We start from the raw sequence: 25,907 nt of genomic DNA, 5'->3' as shown, positions 1-25,907 counted from the left end.
GGGGTAAAACTCAGCTTATTCCAATCATGCAAAATCAATGCTCCGGGGGCACCAAGAAAAATGCAGGTGTTTTTAAATGTGGGCAGACACTCTCAAAGATATGGGTTATCCCATGCTCCTGTGAGATCGTAATCACAATTTCACTTTAACCCCCGGTGCAGCGTATTCTTGGGACTCCAATCATTAGCACCACCTCTGTCTTGGCACACTTTTCTTCCCATCTGGATGCTCCAGTAGAGAGGTTCCCAGTGTATTTTAGCTTATCAGGCTATCCTTGTTGCAAAATATGACCTAGGCCTCCCTACATTTGTGCTAACATAAAAACACCAATTAGAAGCTTTGGGTTAATTTGTGTACAAAGATGGTATTGTCAGAAAATGCGATGCTTTAAACAGAAATTGCCTCTCTGTTCATGCACTGTACCTCAAGACTACAGAAAGTCCAATATTTTAACACTTTATCCTCAGTATAAATCGGCGCATCTCCATGGGAGTCAGTGCCACTGCACTGATATGCTCTAGCCAAGGATTTGCCCCTGTGCGTGCTTGAGCATTGCATTCTCCTGAAATCAAAATGCAATGGAAAATAGGTCCGTATAACATACATAAAGACCTGGTAGTTAGTGAGACCCATTGAATGAGGAGAAACTGCTTCCAGGGGTCAGGTCTGGGCTCTTGAGTCTAGCCAGTGTTTGGACTTGTCCTATCTGGTTGTTAGGTGCTGTCTCAGGGTTTAAGTCCTTAACAGTTTAAAGTGAAAAATGGAATCTGGGACTTTAAAATATTGGATGAGAACATGCCTACTGATGCTTGCTTTTGTCAAACTGTCTTCCTTCCCACTCCTGGGTTTTTTATGTATCTATGTATTTATTACAAAAAAAAAAGATTTGATGCGGGGACCAAAACCCAGGTCCCAATGGTGCTGCCGATGTTGTTACGTTACTGGAACACGAGTGGTGAAAGATTTGTGACACATTTACAAGCACTTCCCTGCAGTCAAACTCTATAAACTGTAATTACAACCAAGCTAACTAGCCATAACCCCATTAAAAAAGCAACAGGACACACATTTACCACTTGTTGCTATAAAAGACCAAGCAAACTGACTAAACTTTGACGTCTTTCTCGGTCCGGGAGTAAAATGTTTATGGGAAATGGCGGCAGAGCATGAAAAAAGAAAATGTTCCCTCTGTTTGATAGTAAAATGCAGCTCCAACCACCTTAATGCCATTCATCAGATCTGCTGTTTGCATTTTTGTCATGGACCAAAAGTCAGTCTGGCATGAAAATGCCCATGTGCGATACCAGGAAGCGCCGCATCAGAAAAAAACTTATTGCCTGTGACCTGGATAGAGTTGTGGGATCATCTCCCAAGGGAAATGGGGGAAGTTTCCATTGCTTGGAACATGGCAAAGTACTAAAAAATATAGTGAAGAGTTCTGGACTTGCCAGGAGATGAACTAAATCCCCTTCCCCTCCTTCTGTAACTTCTTCTCCTCCAATGGTTTCCATCAGTGCTGTGGGGGATGTTGGATGCTGCAGTGTGCAATGCAGCTTTGTTGGCCTAGCATTGCTAGCTTTAAGTGCTGCAGCCCGGGCATCAGTACCATCCCCTTGGGATGCTGAACAGCTCAACTCCATGTCACCTCGTCTTGGTACCCACACCCACTAGATTAAGCTAGTGTGGATATGTCCACGAATGTTGCAGTCGCATCCCTGGACTGTGCTGTGGGCTCACCCACAGCCACCAGAAAGTTATAAGTTGATGTTTCAGCCATAAACCTACCACCACTAGAGGTTAATACACCCAACACGTAAATCACAGCATCAGCCAGGTGTCTTCCTCCCATGCTGCAGCAATTCAGATTTGCAACAGCCATCTACAGCTGCTTAAAAATACACGAACCCAGAAAGAGCGGAGGTACAGTGATGTAATCCAGTGCAGAATTACACCAAATGAATCGGGAGTAAACCTATCAAGTGTCATCTGTCTGCTGCTTATCCTAGTACACCCAGTGGCCCAAAGTCCATTATCTTCTTCTGCACTAGGTGAACCACTGTAATAGCCACTTACTGGGTGCGTCTACTCTCAGGCTTCCCAAAACATTTTAAGGTGTAGAAAATGACCCTCCCCATCCTGATTTCTTTTCTCTTTCTCCCTCAGCATGTTGGAATATTCGCTGGATGGACACAATGTAAGCTTATCCGCCATCCGAACCGTCCGGGTACTCAGGCCTTTACGAGCCATTAACAGGGTCCCAAGTAAGTAAAAACCCTTCTTTTCCCCGTAGGGTGGGCACAAGTGCATTTGTGGTTTAGATCATGCACCTCTGAGAACATAATCAGCTATAACTCCCATTGACTCTCTAGCACGTTGTGTCACTAGTGTGTAAAATGTCCGAAGCTTTATCAAGGATGACCCAGGAATGTCTTGTTCTTAATGGCATTGGCATGGTTGGTACCTTGAGGATGTCTTGAGGTGAGACTGAAATGTTATTGAGGATACAGCTGGCATTGCCAATACTTCTAGGTGGTATCTAGGAGGCTAGGGATGATCTGAGTGAGCTTGGGCATGACTTTTGTTAAAGGCAAAAGAAATTGGCTTTTGCAAGAAGACATGTGCTGCATTGACTCTGATCTCATCGGGTGGCCACATCCGTGCAAGAAAAGCTGCCATGCAGCACGGTGGACCCCGGTCCCGTTGTCTCGAGACCAATGTTGTATGTCTGGCCAGCACTGCTCTAATAACTCAGTGTATTCTGGCTGGCATGCTGAGACCCCTTTCAGAGTTGGAGTATCAATTGCTAGCTGGTGAGCACAGAAATCCCCTGCGCTGGAGGGTTTACTTTAATTTACATAGACCCCCAAACTTCTGCCCTTTCTGCATGTGTTGGCCAACACAGTTAGCACTGAAACTACTGGGTTGTGAAGCCTCACCCCTCCCGTGCTATGATGCAAGTCACTTTAAGACAGCAGTTTTCTACTCTGTGTCCATCACCTTCTTCTTTGAGTTGGAGACCATAGCTCTACCCACCCTGTTTCTTTCTGGAGGCAGTTGGCACTAAAAAGCCATGCTGGAGGGACATGCCAAATCCACTCTGTGGGTCCTCCAAGGTTTTAATAAGGCAAGCCGATGTCTTATTCCTTGTGTGATTGACACCACTAAACCAGACCTGCGCAGCAAAATCAAGGTGTGGGTGCACTGCAGGCCCATGCTGGCTGTCAGCTAGTGGCCCAGATAACCCTTGTTAGGATGTGGTGGCACGAGCTTTATGGCATGTGCTAGCAACCCAAGCAGAAACTCTCCAGGTTACCTCCGGGCATACTCCGTTTGCTAGTGCATGCTAGCTGCACCTTCCAGCCTAGCTAGACTGAAGGAAAGTGGACACAGTAGATCACATCTCCATTTCTCTGTGTGGACATACCTCCACACAGTGTAGGACTTGGAGAACCCATATTCCAAGTGCAAGGGAAATCCAAGATCTAAAATCACCCAGGCACAGAGCACAAGGGTTGTTAGGCTTGCACCGCCCCCCTTTCCTGCTTGTATAGGGCAAGCAATATTTTTTACTCATCAGGTAAATGTCATTCATCCTTCTCATCAGTGCTGGTAAAGGTCAGGTGAGTAAATTTTGTATTTGGGCCGATAAAGTTTCATGGCTGTCTTCCCAGGCTATAAAAACATCCTATCTATAACATTCCCAAGACACTGTTAGCACAATGCAAATAAAAGCATTCCTTTTGGCTTTTAGAGGGAGACGGGGAACAATTCAGGCCAGGGAAGATCCTGTTTTTTCTGGATAGGCTCTTTTTTATTTTACTTTCTCCCATGTATATAACGGTGCTTCGTTTTGGGGTGAGTGACACAGCAGGCTATATTGCAAGTGAAATCTTGAAGAGCGTTCATTGGCGTACAGAACGCAACGGGGGTCCACCCAGCAGAGGACGTTCAGGTGGTCCCTACGCCCGTCATCGAGTAGAGTCAGCTGCTTGTCTCCTAAATCCAATCTTGAAGGATCAACCAATGAGTCCAGATCATTACCTGTTGGTACCGACCCTCCACCAAATGTTCCTTCCAGGGTCTGCAGATTTTACAAGCCTTTCATCCATTTCTGATGTGCAGTCCCCTCGTTTTGAGAAGCCGTGTGATTTGTATGAAAATCCTCAGGTTCCCTTCAGAAAGTGCTTCCCCCCCCCAACCTTTCCTGAAAGCCTTTCTGAATATATGGTGCCATGGATTCTCATTGAACATGTTGCTTCGATGAATTGCCCATAATGTCAGCACATCGACAGATAGCAAAACAAACTCCCACTGAATTGTTCTGCTTCCAAAACCGGGGTTGAACATGCAAGTGAGCAGATGGATGTTTGCTCTCAGGAAGCTTTGAAGTTTGTCTCTGATCTTGCATTTTTTGGACTTTCCTAAAACAACAACAAATTCAGCTCTGACGATTTTATGTTTTCTTGGATTTATTTTTTTATTTAAAAAAAAAAGGCAAACGTGCACTGGGACTGAAGGAACATCAGACGGTTTGGATTCATAGTTTTTTTTTTTCCCCACCGCTGTTTGATCAGACCATAAACAGTACAGGGGTTATAAGGTCTTATGGGTGTTCAGTACTGTTGTTTCTTGTTTGAACCGGGAGTGGGAGATGCAGAGTGGCCTGAAACCATAAGTGGATGATAACAAAACTCTCCAAACTTATTTGAACCTCAAGACATGTCTGGGTGTAGGGTAAAAGGATCAAGTTGTTTCTTATTTTTTTCTGAACTCATGAACCAATTCCTACCAGCTTTTCATATTAGGTTACACTGTAGATCAGGGGTAGGCACCCCCCAGCACGGGCGCCAGAGTGTGGCACTCATGACTTTTGCTTGGCCCACGTGCCTCTGGGCAGATGGCAGGGAAGGGGCCAGGGCTACATGGCTGCAACAAGGATCAGGCCCTTCGTGGCTCTCCTGCCACGCCAACATCTTACAAGTTGAAGTTGTGGGTGCCTTTGGGACTCTGCCCAAAAACGTTGCCAACCTGTGCTATAGATGGTGATTGAACAGAGCAATTAGCTACGTGCTTAACTTTAACTTGAAGTCATTGGAGTTGAAGCATGCACATAAGCATTTGGTTAAATTCAGGCCTTCGTATCCAGGTTCTTCCACATTTTGAGGAAGCTCTGATCCAGGTCTGGACATTGTGCGTGCGGCCCATTTCTGTGACGCCTGGCGCTATTTTAAGAGTGTGATACTGAGGCTTCAGAGTGGGATTTTTAAGGTGTCCTATGCCATGGTGGTGGCTTTGATTTTTCTCTGGACTGTGGGGAATAGATAGTCACTGAGCTTTTTTGGAAATGGCAAGTACAATTAAATCCAGAGTTAAATCCTTGTTGCGTGTTGCGTTGCTTGGCCAGATGAGCATTGAGGATGGTCTTATAATGTTAATAGCATCTTGAAGAAGTGCCAAAGTAGGATTAGTATTCTTAGAAGTATCTCGATTTCTGCAGGGCAGATAAGCACAGACTCTGCCTGTTTATGAGACCATTAATCCCATCCACTTTTGACTTCGGCCCTTTTAGTCTTTCAGCCTCTTGCCAGGGTCAACAGCAAAGGGATGGTGATAACTCCCTATTTGACTTGATTTTTTGGGGGCAGCAGAAGTCAATGGCAGTAATGAAGATATATGTTTGTCCAACCAAGAGCCTCTGATCCAGGGAGATTTTAGGGCTTAGCATGGAAGAACATTCACCCACCTCCCAAATGCAGAGCCAGGCACCTCATCCAAAAAAAATGAACAGAATGATGTAAAAACAAAGCTGAAGGGGGACCTCAGGGGACCTTTTCCATGTGATAATCCCTCTCTTCTTGGTCAGCGTGGGCAAGGCAGAGGGCAGGGTGATTGTATTTCCTACTGCAATGTGGGTTAACTCCTGGGCATGCTATGCTAGTAATGTTGGGTTGCGAGGTCCGTTTCACCTCGCTGGATTTACCTCTCAGAATCAAATCACACAGCAGCCAGAAAAGGTCTTCTCAAGCCAGGACAGTCCTTCAGGTCCTTCTGGAAGGAAGAAAAAGGTGTATGCAGAGGTGTTTCCATTTAGCAACAATGGAAACGTGGCAACATCGTGTTTGTACAGCACCCAACGTGTTGGAAGAGGTGGCCGTCATCCTAATTCTGCCAACTGCGGAGGCAGAGTTACATCTTTTACGTGTAAATGAAAAGATTCAGGGCATTTATGGGTAGAATATGTAAAATCCCTTGGTCAAATCTAATAAATACATACCCAGCTCCCCCTCAGTTTATTCAGTCTGAGTCCTTGGCGCTACCCAAGTGCCCGCCAGTATCTTTAGGTTTAGGCATGGTTTTAATGGGCATGCCTACGTGAGAAACTAACTGCACAGTAGCCTAATAACCCTGTGCAGTAGTGTGCCGGGCAAAAACCCTGCTAACACACTACTGCGCAGTAGCACTAGGCTACTGTGCAGTTAGCGTCACTAAAAAAGTGTGCGCTGGCACTACTGGCACAAATTATTGCTCATTGTTTTAGCACTCGGTTATCCAAGTACTAAACTGAATACACAGTAACTATGGGGCATTAATGAATGTGTAGATGTGCCCAATAAGTAGTAAAAGGCCCAGTGTTTATGGTGAGAGCCTTTCTGGTTAGCATTGCAAATGACACTTGGCCAACAAGAACTCGGCCCCCTGACCTCAACCGGGAGCCTTGCTATGCATTTCAGCAGCCTTTGGTTCCAGTTTTAACGAGGGGACATTACGGGACAGTTTGCGCCGGGTGTTTGCTGTGCGTGGATTGAACGTTTGCGAAGAGGATGGATACTGGAAGGGAAGAGGGTGGGGCAGTGAGAAACTGGATGAGTAGAAATGTGGAAGAGCCTGGATCATGAGGGCAAAAAGCTTGAATGTGCTGACCAAGAGGAGTCGGTGGAAAATGCAACGCGGAGAGAGCGAGTGCAAGGGGAAAGAAGATGATCTTGGCAGCTGCCTTTGTGAATGGACCGAGGGAAGCTGAACTGGTACATCTGACGACGCAGCCAACCCCTGGCCAGTTCATCCAAGCGGGTTATAACTCTAGCGGCTGCACAGTAGAGAGGACTGTCTGCTATTACCCATACAACTCCCCTACCCTTTGCGGGGTCCCATTCAGTGCAATGAGCACTTCATTTTCAGATGTAATAAATTCACCCGCAAGACATTTCTCTTTTCAAGGCAAGGAAAGAAAGAGGAAACCCAGCCAATAAAAACATCATCTATATTAGAAATTATTCCTCGGAAATGACTGGAAAAATATAATTCTTGCAATTTAAACTCCTGGCAAGAGCTGTAGGTAGTTTAGGAGCAGTAACTGTTTTTTTCAAGCCCATCTCATTGCTTTTTCTTATTTATAATATGTGGTTTAAAATGGGCACCGCGTGGAATGAGAATGAAAAGAAATTACACTCCTTGTTTTCAGCCTAACTGATGCTAATAATCTTTTCCCATGGCACACTTGACATTTTACTAAGAGAGTCCAAAGCGCCTTTAGTAGATAGCTAACAGATGGGTTCAATCTCCAGTGCAGTGCCACTAAACAACCCTAAATACCAGCTGTGACTGTCTGGCATAGGACGAGACATTTCAACCATTTTTGGAGAAAAAAATATAAGAGGGTGAGGGTTTCAGTGGGTGTGGGGGAAGGGCACAGGAGCCCAATTTCCTCTTACCACGGGGAATGACGTGGGCGTTTCGCTTTCCAAAGATAGATTTCTAACGGAAATATGAAGGGCAGCGCTATTCATTATGCCCCTGGGGGGTTAAAATTACAGCATGTGCTGGGAACGAGAGCTATGAAATGCAAAAAAGGAAGGAAAAAAAAATCCCCATGTTGTGCATTCACCTCTGCCACCTCCTGTATTCGAACTGTAGATATTTGCCATGACACTTCATCCCCTCGAGCTTGCGCTGTTGACTGAGCTTGCGAAGGCAATAGGGTGCCGTTGGTTAGCGCGCGTGGCTGGGAGTCAGGGAAGAACCATTTTTCCAACCATTTAGTTGGTCAAATAAAAGAGATCACACTTACCCCCCAAAAACTTGTCTGCCCACTGACAAAGTGGCGCTTTCACGTGCCGCGCATACCCCTTGACATCCGTACCATGGCTGTCAACGGTAGCCGAGGATCTGGTCCTATTATGCTGAAAAATACGGGACAGCCTGGGCCAGGTGACCAGATCACACTTAACCCCGCTGCAGGCAAAGCTCCCACTGGTTGGCAGAGGACCCTGCGATGCTGCCCAGTGTAGTTAAGCTCTACTGGGAGATGGCACGGGGTTAGCTGGAAGGCAGATCAACCTGAAAATGCGTAAGAGAAAATGTAGATCAGCCTCCAAATGCCACTCTTCCTCCGCCTGGGACACATCGTGCACCAGGGCAGCAACCTACAGAGGGAAGTGATGGGAGAAGCAGCTCTATGCATGCAGGGAGCAGTGTCTTAATGGGACAAAATGCCCCTGAAGACAGCGCTGTCGCCAGCGCGGTGTGCGCAGGTGCGTTGATTCGTGCCACGCCGTAAACCCGCACTTGCTTTCTTGTGGAAAGTTCAGTCCCTACGACTCTCTCCCTTTCTTTGTTTTCTGAACTTCATTGTCAAGGTTTTTTCAGTCCTTCCTTTCTTTCCCCCTCAAAGCTGCAATTATCTGCTGTTCACATCACGGTTGGTTGGGCTTGCAAAGACTCGTTTAACCTTTATTGAACTACTAATTTGCATTGCATTATCCCCCCAGAATGGATTTTTTTGTTTTGGTTTTTTTTGTTCTAGTTTTCACTTAAGACTTGGAAGTCACCCTGACCCCTTGCTTCCGAGCAAGGAGAGGCAAAGCAGCGGTTGGCCCGTGCTTTGGGAACGCTGGAAGACCCTGCATGCGTGTCTATTTGCAGAACGGACATGGCGCTCGTGACCCTGATATGACAGTCTTGCCGTCTCCCCTGGGTTGCAGTCCCACAACACTCCTGCAAGCCAGGGTAGAGCTCGCATCTCCATCCAGGCACAGAGAGAGCAGGCGTTCAATCTGTAAAGATATCACAGAAGCGTAGACGAGGAGGGTTAGAAGGGGGTCGCGTCTAATCCAACCGCTTGCTCAAAGCAGGACCAGCCCCAAGCACTTCATCCCACCCAAAGCTTGTCTAGCCAGGTCTTAAAAACCTCCAAGGATGGAGACTCCACCACCTCTCTACATAACCTCTTCGAGTGCTTTCCTACGGTCCCAGTGAGAAAATTCTTCCTAATGTCCAACCTCAACTTCCTGTGCCGCAACTTGAAACCATCGCTCCTTCTGTCTTGCAGCTCCCCTGGGGAGCTCTGCCGACTTGCTCTTGTCCTTATGAAACAATTACGTCTTCTTCAGATGCTTGATCGAGGCATCCGGGCCGCCCCATCGCGTTTGAAACTCATCTGCCAAAGGGACCGCCGCCCGAGACGGCCCGAGCAATCAGTCAGTAATTGTGAAGGGGTGAAAGGCTTGACAGCCGCACAGTTTGTGAGGACCGGAGAGCCCTCTGCGAGAACGCGGCAGGCTTGACAGGCTTACCGTGTGATCAGCCACACTCCCATATATCTCGGGTGATGTTCAGCCGTGTTCCCCGTGTGCCCCCTCCGGGGTCTTGTGGTCCAACCGTGCTTCTTTCTCCCCGGCTGCATAAATATTGCACAGGAGCTCGAGTCCTGCCTGGCTCTGACGCGGGCTTGGACACCTCGGTCGGCACTGGTGATTGCAGCCTCCCCGGAAGGGATTGACGTCCCACGTGTATCACAGAGCGGTGTTGCCTTCCAGCGGCAGGCCCAGAGAGGGGATGAAAGACCTACCGCTGCTGCCAAGTAGAGAGGCTCCTCTTTAGCTTCAGTATCTGTGGGTTTTGGGGGGCAAAAGCATAAAGCAAGTAGCCCCCCTACCCCGATCTGAGTGTGACTGCTGTGTGTAGCACAAGGATGCATTGCACTGCAGTGAAAGCAGCAGCAGGTAGCAGGTGATATTCAAGTCCTGTTGCACAAACGCGCTCCGGGGAGAGAAGGGTCCCTTGGGCAGAAGGCACCCTTTCCCTTCTGTTCTGCTTTTTTTTCTGTTCTGTCTTTTTCTTGCCCCCCAGATTGCCATTTTTGAGGTTGGGGGGGATGGGCAGACAAGTGAAGCTTCTCCAGGAAAGTTATGCCGTCTTTGCAACCACTGAGAGAGACACTCGTGGGGCTACACTAGTAGGGTAACGAGGAGGGGCTAAGCAGGGCACCAGCCTGAGCACTGATTTGAGGCAGGTGCAAAAATTGCCGCTGCCCTACGCACCGCCACTGCACAGGGTGCAAGCTTGTCGGTCCCCATAGCCTCGGGCCTGGCGACAAGCACTGAATGGCATGAAACCCCCTTGGAAAAACACATTCAAAGGAGGCCTGATGCAGGGACAAAGACAAGCAGCTTGCATTTAGGAAGCCAGCAGAGACCAAAGCAAAAAGCAGGGAGATAAAGTATTCAAGTGACTGGAGGTAAAGATACTCTAGGAGGGGCCCCTGTCCTTTCTTTGCAGCCTCGTATACCTAGGCCATGGGTTTGAACTCAGGCCAGGCCAGCAGTGACCAGGAAAGTTTCTTGCTGGTGGTACATAGGCTTGAATTGACCTCGGACTCTTTCCTAGTGCGGGAGACCGCGCCACGCCAAAAGATGCACTGCCCCCACAGATCTCTGCCTTGCTGACAAGCTCACGTACAGACCTGCACGTGGATTAGAGATGGTGCCTCGAATTAATGGTTGAAGCATATTAGCAGAGCATAGCAAAGGAGAGCCCCATCTCCCTTGTGTTCGTTTTGCGGACAAATGGTCCTTGGAAAAGGTGTGAAGCCCACTGAGGTCCCATCTCCAAGCTCTGGAGGACAGAGTTTGTGGCATGTGTTTGAAACGCTTGCGTGCGTTTTTAAAAATACATATTGGCCAGCTATGCAGGGCATCCGTAATTGGTTGGGGAGAGAAACCTGCTACGTCTGAACACTTGTCTGAACACTTGTAGACCTTGTAGGGTGCCAAAGTCTCTTCCACCGATGAAGTGCGTAAGTAGACGTAGGCGCGGGGGTGCATACGTGGACATAGGCACTTACATGCAACTATTCCACCCTGCTTGAATCCCTGAAATATGGCTTAGACAAAAAGTGAGTGGGTCCCCCTCTTCCTCACTGCCTTTTTATGACTGTCTGCAGAGTAGGATAACGGTGAGTTACAAAAGTTGGCACATGCATGGATTTTCAAGGCCTTGAGTAAGGTGGAAGAGACTCACACTTGGGTTCCTAAGTCCACATTAGATGCCCAATAAGTGCAGTAGCATCTGACCTATAATCTCTGAGGCACGCTGTAATATATGTTATGGCCTTTCTAAGTGAAAAGCAAGAGTTGAGCCAGAATTGGCCAGATCTGGACCTCCCAGGCCTCGGAGGGGCTCTGAACTCTGATGAGGGCACCGGATCCCATGTCTCACCCAAGGGCTTGCTAGGGAATCCTGTAACCTGCTGTCTCCTTCTCCCCACAGGTATGCGAATACTCGTCACCCTGCTGTTAGATACTCTGCCTATGTTAGGCAACGTCCTTCTCTTGTGCTTCTTTGTCTTCTTCATCTTTGGGATCGTCGGCGTCCAGCTGTGGGCAGGGCTGCTGAGAAACAGGTGTTTCTTCGACAGCAATTTTGCAATGTAAGTACAACCAAACATTCCCCATCTTGCCCTTTCCCCCTCTCCAGTTGAAGGAGAAGCAGGCCTGGGTGTTGTCCCAATAGACGGTGAGTCTCATACCACTTTTTCCTCCTCCTCAGCTCATGCAATAAAAAAAAGGTTGGGCATTCGATGCGTAAGTCCTCCAAGCTGGACTGAGCTACTAGATAGGTTTGTTCACTTGTTGCCATTCCTAGCACTTCGCATCAGATTTTCAGCTGCTCTAAACTGGCATTTGTCGTGCCTCTGAAAGCAGCAGGGCTCTGCCGATTGCTACCAGGCGACAATGTGGCACTGTCGGTCGATGTAGTCCTTTATGGAAGGAAGACTATATTGTGTTGTCCAAGGCTGAGATTCCTATGCCCATACAGAGTGGAAGGTCTGAGTGCTGTACAAATTCATTAAGGTCTTGCTTTTGAGCCATGTCTTTGGATATATCCATTCTTCTGGTAGGTGCCTTTGCTCCGTAAGTGCAGCCTTTTATTAATCCTTAGTCACCCTGACGTTCGTACTCCACCGTGAGTAAAGCCTCGTGCTGCATGGGGGGGAAAGAGTGATGGACTGGATTGAAAGGACATGGTAGACCTCCTTTCAAAACACCCCTGTGTGTTGCCCCAGAATTGAAAGCCAGCCATGTTCCCACCTGGGCTCCAATCCTAGTTTAAGTTATCGCTATATTTTACTAGTGGGCACAGGTGGCACATGCTAAGTCTGCAAGCAAAGTAATGACGCCCGTTTGCTCCAGTGTTCGTTCTTGCTATGTGCAATGTTGCAAAGTGCCCCAATGAATAGACCACGATCAAACCCTGCGTGTTGAGGTGCTGAATGCAAATGCTGTCAGGGATTTTCTGCTCTATTCCACTGTACGTTTGAAACCGCACATTTTGGGGGCTGGTTAAAATCGAAGCTGTGCAGTCCAGCAGAAGGCACGTAGGGTTGGACATTAGGAGCATGCAAGCATTAATCTCAGCTCCTCCACTGGCTCTGCAGCTGGGCAAATCACCTGGGTTTACCGGCCAGCAAAAGGAACAGAGTTGTTTCACAAGGGGTAATTAATGATCGTGCAGTGCGGGGAACACCAATACGTCACTTTAGAAGGTAGCATAGAAATCCCTTGGACTCATATGAACAGGGCTTTTCACACTTGTATTTATTAAAGATAAAAGGCACACAACAATAATATATGGGATGCATCTGAAGGTGTTGCTTCTGGGCGCTTCTGTCTGGCTTGCTTGATCCCTTTTGCCTGCATCGGGCATCATTTGTGGTTAAGATGTGCTTGCAAATTCGGGGCCCCAAGAGGGTGGAAGCAACTCCTCTGCCTCTTGGATCATTTGTGAAAGGGAAATGGAGTGAAACGCATTTGCCAGCCTAACGTTATTTAACCAAGGGACGAGAGCTGGATGCTCAAAACGGATGTGGGAGGATCAGCGCTTCCCAGTGGAATTCAAATCTCTCCCCATGCAAGGGATTTAACCTGGATCTAAGGCTTTTCCCACTTTCTGTGCAACAACACGCGTCGGGCAATTAAAACAAGAGCCGAACTGCAGCTGGGATCTGTAATGTGCGCTCCGAGGTATAGACTAGCCAGTGTTTCAATGTAAAAGGCTGGCTCCTGCTCCAAACGGAAAAGCAAAGAGGGAGAAACCATGAAGTTCAAAAAAAAAAAGAAAAAAAGAGTTAGGTCCTGGGACCACTGACAAAACGCATTTGGGGAAAAAGTCAGAAGTCAACAGAACAACAATGTGCGTTCCCAGTAAGTGAATGGGGGATCGTCAGCCGTTGCAGAGGGAGCGTTGGAAAGTCCTCTTGTCAGCTGGAACATGGGAGGTGTTCAGAGCTCGGCCTTAGGGATGGTGGAAAAGAGCAACGCAGTGTGAAGGTCTGGCGGTTTGTGGATGGGACTAAGGGGAGGTAAGGAGGTCCCAGCCGGCCCCGAGAGAGAGGGGCCAGATGGTTTAGAGAGCAAAGAGAGAATAAAGGGCTGAGAGAGAGCAGGGCTAGAGGACCTGGGAAGGGAGCACATGGCCGAGGGCCAGGGTGCCCATCAGTCTCACTGGCCCTGGAGAAGGACCAGGGATCAAGAAAGGCCAAGAGAGGTCCACAGCCAGAGGCTGGCCGGGCTGCAGAGCCAACTAGCCCGAGAGCAGGGCCAGGGTCGAAGGAGCGGGACTGAAGGCCGGGAGGACACAAGCCAGAGACCAGCAGGGTCGGGGCCTGCAGCCCAGTGAAGGGCAGAGCTGGGGCCAGGAACCCAGTGACTGCGAGAGGTGGAAGTAAGGCCAGGGACCCAGAGCTGCACCCAGGAATAGCCAGAATGGGCAAAATGCCCAGGTATGGGTGGACAGAGATGGGGCCTGAGCCCAGGAGGGGGCAGAGAGGGCAGGCCCGAGGGATCGAGTGATGGATAACATCTGCGAGGCATGGGCACGGGTACTGGGGAGGAAGGAGCCCACTTCATTAGCTCTTAAAGTGATGAGCAGCAACACTAGCGCCTACAAGATCTGACTTGGGAAGCCCTGGAGCAGCCTCCCTTTTCTGAGAGTATCCCTTCATCAAAACGCGAGAGGAGAGAGGGAGGGGAGAGTGCCCAAAGAGAGCCAGATTGGCAAAGGCTGAGGGGGGCATCCGGCCACCCCTGGCGCTGAACCCTATTCATCTGCCTCTTGTTCCCAGTTCTGCCACTGACTTATCGTATGGCCTTGGGCAAGGCTCTTGACACCCCAGAGCTTTGATTTCTTATGTACGATGGGCCTTTCCATATTTATTCATCCGGGCAAGGATACTGAAAGCTATGGTGTCTTTTATCCAGTCCTCACTAGAAAGCGGTAATGCTTGTTCAGCTCTCTCTCTGGCTGTCAGAGTGCTTCCCCCGCCCACATCTCAGCGTTCGGATACGGGCGACCTCGCGTTCTCTATCCAGTGCCAATCAAAGACAGTTCGCTGCTCGCTGGGACCTTCCATCAGTCATAGGATAATCACACAGTTGTCATTTAAAAGCCCACGAAGCTGTGTTAACGCTGCACTCCGAGCGGTTGCATTACCATTTTATAGTGAGCAAGCACAGCGTGAGTCCAGTGTTTTGGGCGCCTGGAGCACAGAGCCATAATTAACGTAGACGGGTCCCTCTAATCTCTCTGCCGAGTTTGCATCCCCCTGTAGCCAAAATTATATGTGATTTCCTGCAAAATGGACCCTTTAAAAATTAACCACATGGGGATCACTTGCTAAATACAAAAATTAACCAGCGCAGAGGCACAGGGTGTTATGTAATGTCCATTAGCAGCTTCAAAGGCACCGCAGGTTTTCTTATCAAGACCTCTGTCCTAATCATTAAGCACTAAGTCAGGTCCCGTGCATTAAGCCTGAGTAGTTGGATATGGTGCAGCGAGACTTCTCTGCAGCCTGAGTAGGGAAGGAAGTATTGTGCCTCTGGGGAGCCCAGCCGGTCTGCGATGGCATCGGGACTTTCTGCTGCTTCCGCGCATGTCATCCACTCGTGGGTGAGTTATTCCTTGCCTGCTACCTGGTACCCCTCACGCCAGGATGCAACAGGCTCTCCTGCACCACTGGAGTCCAGGGTGGAGCGTTGGCTGGGAGCGCCCGACATCCGCTGCTCCTTTTCTTGACGCGGGTGCAAACAGAGTTACGCCAGCAAGCAGAGTGCAGAGGATGCACGGGCTCACCAGCTCCCAAATGGCCGTGGCTCCACTTCATCTGGGGCCCTCTGAAGCCCGCAGAAAGGGACAGGACTTGCTCCTATCTGTTCTGCTCCTATGGTCTTCCCCTGGAGCCCAGATGCTGCCCCATCTGGACCCTGGTTCTTGGTACAGAGTATTCATTTTAGGGAGAAGGAGTAAGGCAGAGCATTCCCCTGGAAAGCGAGTGCCCTGGGGATTCACACCCTCCCATCCCACAACCTCCCTACAGACACCAGCCCTCGTTCTTCCAAGTCCAGGGCTGCTTTCCAGACCCATGGGGCCTACTCCTGCTCCCACTAACTTCTCTGGCAGCATGCATAGTTTTTTTCCAGGGCACCCGAGGCAACTGCATCAGCTGTCAAACTTCTGACCTCTTATCTAAATGGGCCTAGCAGCCTTTTGAGGCTCGCCCTTTCGTGCCGCACCGAGGAATCCCGGCGGAGACTTCATTGCGCCATTAGCAGATAAGGATAATGGTTCTCTCTGGCACCTTCACAGCTCCTTGAAAAGCTAACCCTACTGATTTTATTACTGCCTAATGACTTCAGCACTGCCTTGGCATCTGCTGCAGTCATTGGCATAACCAGGGCATGCAGCGCCATGGGCAAAAAGGAGAGGAAATAAATGCGGTGGCCTGCAACGAGGGGAAGGCCTTTAAAGCAGCAGTTGCACTCGGGTGATGGACACCAGAGCACATTATAGCCCATTGGCTGTATCGTTGCACCTATTCCAGCGTTGCCACTGTCCTTCTTTATCTGAATCCCGTGGGGCTGGCCCTCCATCGTGCCTTTTTTTAGTTCCAGGAAGAGCAGCCAAAAAAGAAGGAGGGGGGAAAAGCTTCCTGCAATGGATGTAGGATTAAAATTAAGCCGGTGGTTTTAAGTAGAGGTAAATAAAGATCTGCACTGGAATGGGAGTGAGGTTTTGGCAACTTAGGGTTGTTTGCCAAGCGGCACGTCTCTAAATCCCGCTGTTGTTCTCGTCAGCCTACAACAACGTGCTTGTGACCTCTGACTGCCCACCCGGGCGTGAAGTGCAGAGGGGCACCCTGCACACCTCGGCTTCCCGTCTGCTTTGAGCCTGCTGCTGGAGCAGGAGGCTGGAGTCGGGGAGAAACTTTTCCCAGGGATAAACTTTTTTCTGCTTAGCTGCCAGAGGAGAGACCACTTAGGTAGCTGTGGCTGGCAAGAGAAAAGCGCTGGCTCTCATTTTGCAGACACTCCTGCGTGGCCTTGGGACTTGCCTCTGTGAACGCCCTGCAGCTTCTGCTGTCGTCTCCGCAGCACAGGGAACCGGTGAACTTCGAGCCCGGTTTGCAGAGATTAGCTTTCCAGGTGCAGAGCAGCAGAGAGCTGGAGCTCGACTGGGGTAAAACCAGCGCAAGTGAGATCAGCAGCTGGCCCGCTGGCTGCATTTCCCCCCCCCCATTTCATCTCTCCCAGGCCTCTGATGCCAAAGCGGAGCAGTGCCGTTGCCAACGCAGCTCTGGGCAGCCCGGGTTTTTACAGCTCTGCAGCAGATTTGGGAGTGCAGAAGCGATTGCAGTTCCTCCGTCTTTCCAGTTCCTCTGAAAACCCGCTTTATCCCTCGGAAAAGTCGCCACTTTGAGTCGAGATGGGTTTTATTTCGACGCAGATAGATTGTGAGAGAACGGCAGAGGCATCCATTTGAAGTGGCAACGGGAACATCTGCTTTCTCTATCTCTCCGAGCATGAAACAGTGGGGATGCCGTGTCGTTGTGGAAAGCCACTGCTCTCCGGATAGGTCTCTCTTGCCTGGAAACCCAGCGTTTCGACTTGGAAATGCTGCCAGCGGTGCCCGCGATTTCCTGGGAGCCCATTCTGCTCTGCGCCTGGGCTTCGTACCCAGACAACACCTCCCAGGATGCGGTCCCTGGGACTCGGCTGGAGGGGTGGCCCTAGTGTATCATGGGAAGTGTAGTCAAGACGCTGAGCAGCTGGCAGAGAAAGAGGTGCTAATCCGCTGTAAGATAGTAAGACGATCCATTCTGGGGGCTCGTTTTCTGGTGCCTTTCTCCTCCTAGCACATGGGTCCGGAGATTAGCAGCTTCCAAATCCATTAGCCCAGGTTGCTTTATTTGCAAATAATAATGTGCCTGGGTAGGTGCTCTCGAAAGAGCAGCTCCCCTTTGCTTTGTGGTGCAAAGGGGCTTTTTACCGCGTGCCGGTGCTTTTGCTTTCCTCTGTTGGCTGACGGGAGCAATGAGAGACCGAGCAAAGGGCCTAGCTTTGCTACACCGCTGCCTTATCCACGTGCCCCGCTCTTCTCTCAGCACGGCAGACACAGGGCAGACATTGCCAATGACCAGCTGCGGTGCCAGCTCCTGAATCCGTTTGTAAGGGGAGCGGCACCTCGTTACTACAGCCTTCTTGTTAGCTTCGACCCAAAGAAGCAGCTCGGGTCACCCAGACCCCACGCAGAAATCAGTTAAGAGTGCAGTGGGCTTAGCCCTCGGTGCTGAGGACGCCTGTTGTTTAAAGCAGGCTCCATGGAGGCTCTGAGTGGAGGAAAACAGGCATGGTCGCAGGGGGGAATAAGACAGGTTTAGTAATGCAGAAACCAAGGCGAGCTCTCCTCCAGCTCTCCTATGCGTTTGAGCCAGTTGAGCTTACCACAGAGGTCTCTCCTCGGTATTGCCCATACCTAATTGAGCTGGTTTGGCTGCAGGCTCACCAGCGCCCCATTAGCAGAAACATCGGGTGAAGTGCCAGGCTCCTGACCTTCACCAAGTCCTGGGCGAGCTACCCCTATTACCATCCCTTCTGCCCAGCCCAGCGGGGAGCGTGTGCTACCTAGAGATTAAATCCAACCCAGGGGACAGGAGGTGCATCTTGAAGGAGGAGCAGGGGTGCTGGTTGTAGCCACGTTGGTCTAAGGACGTAGGCAGGCGAGGTTCTTTGGGTAGATCTGGTATCTTTTAATAGACCAACTCAAATAGTTGGAAAAATTCTTCCTAGCAAGCTTTCGGTTCTTCCTAGCAAGCTTTCGGGTGTAAATGCCCTTTATCAGGCTGGGGAAGCATCCGCAGTCGGTGTGTGCGCTCTTCCACCCAGGATGGAAGAGCGCACACACCGACTGCGGATGCTCCCCCAGCCTAACGAAGGGTATTTTATACCCGAAACTTTCTAGGAATTTTTCCAAGTATTTGAGTCGGGCTAATAAAAGATATTGGATCCACCCAAAGAGCCTTGAAGGAGGAGCAGCACTGGAGGCAGTTGCACTAGGAAGGGGAAGGTGTATTCACAGCCTGGGGCTGGGAGGACACACAGCCGGCAGCGTGCTCCCACATGGCGTACTGTACGAGCGATTCCCTTGCACTCAGAATAGTGAGGGGGGAAGATCAGGGCATTGGTGTCACCTGCACACATTGGCCAAACCTGCCAGGGTCACTCACGCGGGCTTTGTCCACCGTCAGCATTTGTGCCGCGCGTCTGTGCATTTAAACATTAACCAGGAAGGGAACTCCAGCATTCGTCAGCTGCTAATTACAGTCATAAGTCCAGATGGTCTCTCTCCCTCGGAAAGTCCAGCCTTACTCCTAATTATAATGACCCATGAGTAATAGAGCTGGGAGCCCCCTTAATGCCATTAGTGGCCAGTGGGGCCTGGGCTCCGGTACTGGGAGCGGGGGTTTCCCAGTGCATCCCTGAAGATAACGAGTTCCAGCTTACTTTGACATCTGTCTGGCTCATTAAAAGGCCCTGTCTACTGAACTGCAGCCTGAGCTGGTTTTCCCAGGAAAGCAATTACAGCTTCAAAGGGCACCTCGCCCCACGTGGCACAAGCGGATTGTAACGGGCTGCAGTTACAAGTGCTGAATTGAGAAAAAGGAGCAGGATTTGGGGTACTGAGGAGGAGTCGGAAAGTTAAGTGACTTGCCCAAGACTGTACAGGGTGGCTGTAGCAGAGCAGTCTCCTCCGCTGCTGCCCCAGCAGTCTCTGCATGCATGCACTGAGCTGGCTTATCCGGATCGAGGGTGGATCCTCATCGCTCCTAGGGCTTTCTGAGCATCCCCTGCTTAAGGCTTCCAAACCCAGGGAGGGACACATGAGGGATATGAAGAATAACTTGCTGCCTGAGCCTCCAGTGGCCTGTCAGCTGCTGTGTGGAACTATCCTGCTTATCCCAAGGCCGTGTAATTCAATCGACTGCTCTATTCTGGTCAGCAAAACCCAGGGTTGGAGCACATGGTGCTAAGACACCCCGTCATTCCCCTTGGTAGGGAGCAAAAGCTGCTGTCACTCCAGGGATGCTCTCGATCTCCAGAGCAGCATAGTGGGGAAAGGGAAAGGGGCAGGATGCCTCTGTCCTCCAGACACCAAGAAGCTTGGGTCGGATGCATTTGCAAAGCAGACTCTTCCTGCAAATGCAGGCAGCCTTGAATAAGGAGGATGTGATCATTAACCAGGCAAAAGGTCCCTGGGGGTTCGTTATCTCATGACAGCAAACCGAAGCACAAAGCAAAGAGGAGAGTCAGGTCCATGCTCTGTGAAGATGTCTCTGCCATCTGCGGAGCCCCTGTGTAGACGTGTTTGCAATCCCATGGAAAAGTGCCCTATGCTGCTGTCTTCCGGGGAGGGCTGAATCGACACTCCCAGGATTCAAACGCGCAGCTCCGCGGCACCCAGGGCCTTGCCTGCAGCCACCGTCCGTAACAGGCCCGTCTCATTGTCCAAACAGCACTAATGCCGAAGCCCAAATGGGGCTCGGATGCTGCAGCCATCCACCCTCCCCGATGTGCAGCATCTCTGTGGCGGGTTCAGCTGCCAGCCCCTTCGTGGTTGCAAAGGAGCCCCGCGGCATCCTCCCTCCCCGAGCACCAATTTGTTGTACCGACTTCCCGGTAAACACAGGCAGCTCCCGTTGCCTTCGGCACGGGGCCGCTCCGCACCGGAGCCGAAGAGATAATTGGCGCAGGATCTAACGGCCCCCGCGGCTGCCACCCACGCAACCTGCAGCGGGTGTGAGGTGCTTCCCTGCACCGACGGTTCCAGCGAGGCCGCAGCGCAGACGGCGCGGCTGTGCCTGCTGATATGCCGCAGGTAACGTTTCTCCTGGCATGTTCCTCCTCCTCCCCCAGGCCCTCAGCGATGCACCAGATGTGTCAGGACAAGGCCTCCCCCCCTCCCCAGCCCCACCCCAGCAACAGTCGCATTTGCTCACATAACAGCGGCAGCATTCGTGCCGTACACGCAGCCTGTTTTCTCAGCATGGAAATTTCCTTCTTGACAAGAGGTAGATGAGGCTGCTGGGAGGAATTCAGGCCGGTCTGCAAGACACCAGGCTTTGGGGGTTAGTTATAAGGCATTTTGTGAGGTGGCAAGAGATGGAAAGCGGTGCAGAGGCCATGTCTTGCCCTCCTGTAAAGGAAGAGTTTGCCAGCTCCCTTGGGAAGACTCTCCCCTCCCTGCCCCCAACCAGGCTTTTTTCCAGTCCTGATAAATACCAGCTAATTTATTTTCCCTGGGCACCTTCAGCTCTGAAATCCAGGTTCGGTGGCAGCATTGCTGCTTTGGGATTAGTTCTCCAGCTTGATTTATTGAAATTGGACTCTAGAAAGCCGGCGTAGCTGAATCAAGCAGCCAGGAACCGAGGCTCAGGGAATGAGCTGGGACTGTCCTGTTTTGTGTTTTAAGTACTAAACCATGCAGCCTTCCCGGGGGTGTGAGGGCTGCTGCAGCTTGGCCAGCGAAGAGCCACTTTTTTAAAGCTGGGATTTATCTGCAGGAGCGATGCTCGGGAGCTCGGTGCTCTGCAAGGCCGTCAAAGCTGGCCTGCCGCAAGAAATCATGCCTCAGTTTCCCCGTGTGTGGCACAAGGATAATAATCCTGTCCTTGCCCTACTCTGCCTCCAACTCATCTCCTTTCATTTGCATTATGATCTGCCGGCGAATGGTGCTGATCAGTCCCCAACCTGGGGTAGGGACAGGCCACAAGAGGTGGATCCAAACCCTTGGGGCAGCCTTTTCCCGAGTGCATTTCATCAGAGAGGTTTTCCTCCATTGCACCTGGGAATCCCACAAAGAAAACGGCCCGGTCACTGATAATATCCTAGAAATAGCCTCACAGTGGTCCTCTGATCAGTCTGTTGTTCAGTCCACCCGACCTCGACCTCCCCTTCCCCAGGCACGGTAAGTCGGGCTGGCGGGGAGCTGAGGACGGGAGGAAGGGGCTCCCTGCAGAGGCAGCGGGGATTGCAGGTGGGCGGCAGCAGTGACTGACGGAGGGAGGAAAGCTGCGTGCTTCTGTCTAGATAGAGCCGGGCGAACAGCATGCGTGGGCAGGGGCACCTGGGGATAGATGCATTCACCAGTGATTAGCCAATAATTGCTTTGACTCACTGTGCTTCCCTATTCCTGGGGCTAGATGTGAGGTTACAAATCATTACTGATCGGGGTGGGGAAGGGGCCCAAAAATTCATGATGGACACTGTCCGCAGCCCATCCTACCACTCGCACTCCCCTGCATCTCTGACGGGCAGTTGCAGAGTGGCATTTTTGTGTCAAAAGGCTTAAATCAAGGCTTGTGTAAGGGCTCAGCTTGAAAGCAGGGCAGCGCTGATTAGAAATACATCGTTCATTTATTATTAGCAAGCACCCAGGAGCTCAGGGGGCACCTCACAGAAACAATTCACATCATAGCCCCTGCACTGAAGAGTTACCAACCTGCATCCTATCCAAGTACTGCTTTGTTGGGGGGGGCAGTCCTTTTGGTTGATTAGGGTTTTTTTTTCCCTTTCTGGTTGATTATGTGGGGGGGGGGGGGGGGGGGGGTTAACTGATTACCTAGCAGCTGTGATCACACGTGGACTGTGGTGGCAGAGCAGGTAGCGTATCTTGCTATAGACCCCAAGGGGTGGGATTAGGCCTAGCTCTACAGACTGCTCCTAACTGACCCAGCTGTGAAATGGGTACCTCGTCATTTAGACCAGAGAGTCAAAGGCAGCTGGATGTGATGCTAACCACATCCCTTGCTTGTGTGCTATTAGCAGGGTGAAGGCACACCAGTTCCCATAGGGTCGCTTGAGTTCAGGCTGGACCTTCGACCCTCATGTATGTGGTACAGAGCATATGGAGTCCACCCCAGGGCTCTATATGCATTAAACCTGACTCCACTGCCAGTAGTAAAATGCTGGTGCCTGGCCTATGGGCCTACACTGGTGCTGGACAAATGTCAGGAAAGGTCCCATGACCCAGTTGCCCTGCTCCAGAAAGAAAAGACTAGGGAGCTGGCATTGAATTGAAGTTCTCTTATCCTGCCCTCCCAGAACCATAAACAGCATCTCCGAGCAATTAAGTCAGATCGGAGAGCAGCAGACCGCTCCCAGTAATGGCTTTTATTTTCCTTGTGTAACAACAAAAAGCATCTCAGGCATCCAGTGACTGGGGCTCTCCTTGTTAAAGCTCAGCTTGATCTTCCCAGGGACGTGCCAAAGGATGGATTTATTTCTTTTATTTTTTTTTGAAAAGCCAAATTACTTTTCAGCAGAAACAGGATTTGTCTGAAGTTCATTCTGCACTTTGAGGTGCTCTTCGTTCTTGGAGAGGACTCCAAAAGAGCTTCAAGAAGGCTGCGCTGGCTATGCTCATCTGCTAGTTCACTCATTTCTGCAATCAGCTTCTGGAGATGGAGCGGCGTCAGAACATTTGGATCCGGGATTTGGTTTCTGAACTGCTGTCAGCTGCCACCTCATTGATGTTGTTCCTGCAAGGCGGGGAAATGCCACATCATCAACCAGACGTTGTAACCGCTATAACCTCAGGGTTTTATATCAGTGCATGGTAGGTCTTCACTTGCTGTTGGAGCAGTGCGTGCTGAGTACGTGTCATGCAGCTGCAGCAAAACACTACGGCTGTGTTGACAACTCTCGAACAAATGGACCGTCCTAACACCGTGACTTGAGGAAAGAAATCTGGCAAACTGGGGCTGATGACGTACTGAGATGACATTGTAGCATGAGACAAGCATTATTAATAGGATGCATAATAATAATCAGCCCTAGATTTGCAAGCTGGAGATAAGTAGCAAGGTAGGGCTGACCTAATTTCATCTCTGATGCTATTGAGGGCAAAAAAGCATGGGCCTGGATTTTCAGAGGCCATGTCCTCCACCTCCGACAGGGTTCCTCCTCTCCATGATGCGTGGATGCCTCATCCTCTGGTACCCACTGGTGAACACCGCCCAGCTTATAGCAAGCCTAACCCTTGCCTCCTTGCAAGACTGCTGATGCCTTGCACAGGAAGACCTGAAGGAGAAGGGAGCAGCGTGGCATTTCAAGAGGAGATGGTGAATTGTGTCTCTGCTGTGGCTTCCTGCTGTGAGAGCCAGGTTGAGGAAAGGAGCAGAGAAACTTGAGGTGGGGCTGGACATGATAGACTGAATGGGTGGGCATGTCAAAAATGATGAGACTTTGGCCGAGCTGGGGGAAAGGGATGCCAGGGGAAGGGGGGTTTTATGACAGCTAGGGAATAGCAGGGAGGATACGGATCAGACATGAGGCTCATCGAGAGAGCAGGTCAGGAAAGGCATGAAGACACAGCCAGGCTTGCTGCTGTCCCCAGCTGTGGCCGGTGCTGTTCATCCTTCAGTGTCAGCCGCTGATTTAAATGCTCAGTTTAAACGCCTAGGAAACAAAAAAATCAAAAGCACAGACTAGCGGGCAGTTGAGCGGGCGTCCCATCTGCAGCCAGTCATCATGGGAGAGCAGTGAGGATTAGGCATGTCATTAAAGCCAGGCAGCTGTGGGCAAGGCTTCTCGGGTGATAACTCCGAGGCATGAAAAGCAATCCCCCCACTCCGTGCCCGTGCTTGACCTTCCCCGTGCCTGCCGGGAGCATCTCGGTGCCGAGTTTGCAAGGAAAAAAGCCCAAGCCGCTTCTCTCACAACGAAGGGATGCATGGGAAGGGGGAAATCCTGTTTGTCGGAAGCATTCAAGCCATCGAGCTCGAGCGCTACGCGCCGGTCTGGGCCGGGCTGCGGATCGGGATGGGGTGGCCAGGCAGCTTGGGGGCCTGGGGCTTGGGGAGCCTTAGTGCCACGTCCACCCCATCTTCCAAGCTGTGAACTAACGAGGCTGCTTCGGAGGCATCCTCCAGATCCTGCCGGGATCCGCTGGACATCGTGTCCTGGTGTAATTGGGGCAAAAGACTGTGGATCCGGATGGCTGGACAAGGATGTCTTATCCGGGCCTCTGAGATACCAGGGGAGCCATGCTTGGTGCCCGAGGCCTTCCCACCCCCCACACATAATAATCTGGGTAACTCATAGCCATCCAGGAAGAGGATCAGGAGGTTGTTGCTTTATGGGCAGCTTTGCACAGCATGACATTTGCCACGCGCCGGCGTGTGGCCACACTCCCATGTGCTGCAACCCTGGCTGGCCCGAGGGAAATACAGCAGGCCCAGATACTGGAGCTCCAGGTTTGCCCTGTACGTAGATCCGGCCGGGCTCCCAGGCTACACTGGCAATGCTGCAAGTGCTATTTCGGCTCCTAGATCGGAGGAGCTTCTGCAGAAGACCTGTGTGAGGACCCAAAAATGGACCCCGTTGGAGATTGGGCTTCCCAGCTCCAAGGTGCTAGACTCAGACTTCCACTCCTCTGACTTGTCTGCTCGGACTTACCTTCTTTGAACAGCCCCCAAAAACCTGACAGCCTCACTTGCACCGTGCAACCCTGGAGACGGGGCTTAATCTTTTTTGGATGGCCCCCAAATACCTGAAATCCTCACTGCCACAGTGCAACATAGGAGACCAGGCAAAATTGTGCAAAATAGGAGACTGGATCAGACTTACGGTCTGATCCGGTAAATTCTTATATTCTGGGGAAGGGCAGTCTACCCTGTCCACTGGTCTTCAAATTGCAAAAAGGAGCGGGTCTCCCAGCTGAAACAAAAGCCAGCCTAAGTGATTTGGGCATTTTTACAGTGACTCATTAGCATTAAGCCCATTTGCATTCAGCCTTTTTTTTTTTTTTTTTTTTTTTTAACTCAGTTGACTGTGCAAAGGTAAATATGCCAATCTACAAGCATTCGTCCTCTTCTGATATGTGCTCAGCAGCTGCGATATATCCACGGCCTGCTTTGTTTGCAAACTGCAGACGACTGGGTTCCTGTAACGCTGTTAATCCTTGCTCATAGCAACCCTCCCTGCCACTGCCAATGAATAATTATAATCAGGCTTACCCTTAATGCCTTCCTGCCCTCTGACCCCAGACAACATTTCCAGGAATGGAGCTGATGGATGGGGGAGGATCGGGGACTATTAGGATACCATGTCCGGCTGATCATGTCCGATAAACCGTAGCTGTAGAAATCCTGGAGCTGGGGGGGTGGGATATGGTGGAAAGAGGGCTGGACCCAACTGAGGCACGGAGATGATTTCAGCTTTAAGGTACGAGCGGTGTAACTGGTTGAGGACCAGATCCGGTCCCACTGGGGGAATGGTACAACACCCACTAAC

General features: G+C 50.6%; 1 protein-coding gene and 1 long non-coding RNA gene across 4 annotated transcripts in view; one reads left to right on the top strand and one right to left on the bottom strand.

The window, feature by feature from the left end:
* The window catches only part of CACNA1H (calcium voltage-gated channel subunit alpha1 H), a 189,303-nt gene that overhangs the window by 9,890 nt on the left and 153,506 nt on the right, over positions 1-25,907 (top strand). For all 3 annotated transcript variants that reach the window (XM_090024755.1, XM_090024756.1, XM_090024754.1), the window contains exons 3-4: positions 2,164-2,261; positions 11,548-11,707. In XM_090024755.1, coding sequence (XP_089880881.1) covers positions 2,164-2,261; positions 11,548-11,707 — 258 coding nt within the window. The remainder of the gene's footprint in view (positions 1-2,163; positions 2,262-11,547; positions 11,708-25,907) is intronic.
* LOC149855104 (uncharacterized) lies at positions 22,770-25,765 on the bottom strand. Its single transcript, XR_016438722.1, has 2 exons — positions 25,631-25,765; positions 22,770-24,071 (listed from the first exon to the last, which is right to left on the bottom strand). It is a non-coding gene; the product is annotated as an uncharacterized LOC149855104 (long non-coding RNA).

The sequence above is a fragment of the Crocodylus siamensis genome, chromosome 12 (genome assembly GCF_052110815.1).
Source record: "Crocodylus siamensis isolate JL-2025a chromosome 12, ASM5211081v1, whole genome shotgun sequence".
In the NCBI taxonomy this organism is placed as follows: Eukaryota; Metazoa; Chordata; order Crocodylia; family Crocodylidae; genus Crocodylus; species Crocodylus siamensis.
Note: the sequence above shows the minus strand (reverse complement) of the source record. Positions and strands in the feature narration are given on the sequence as shown.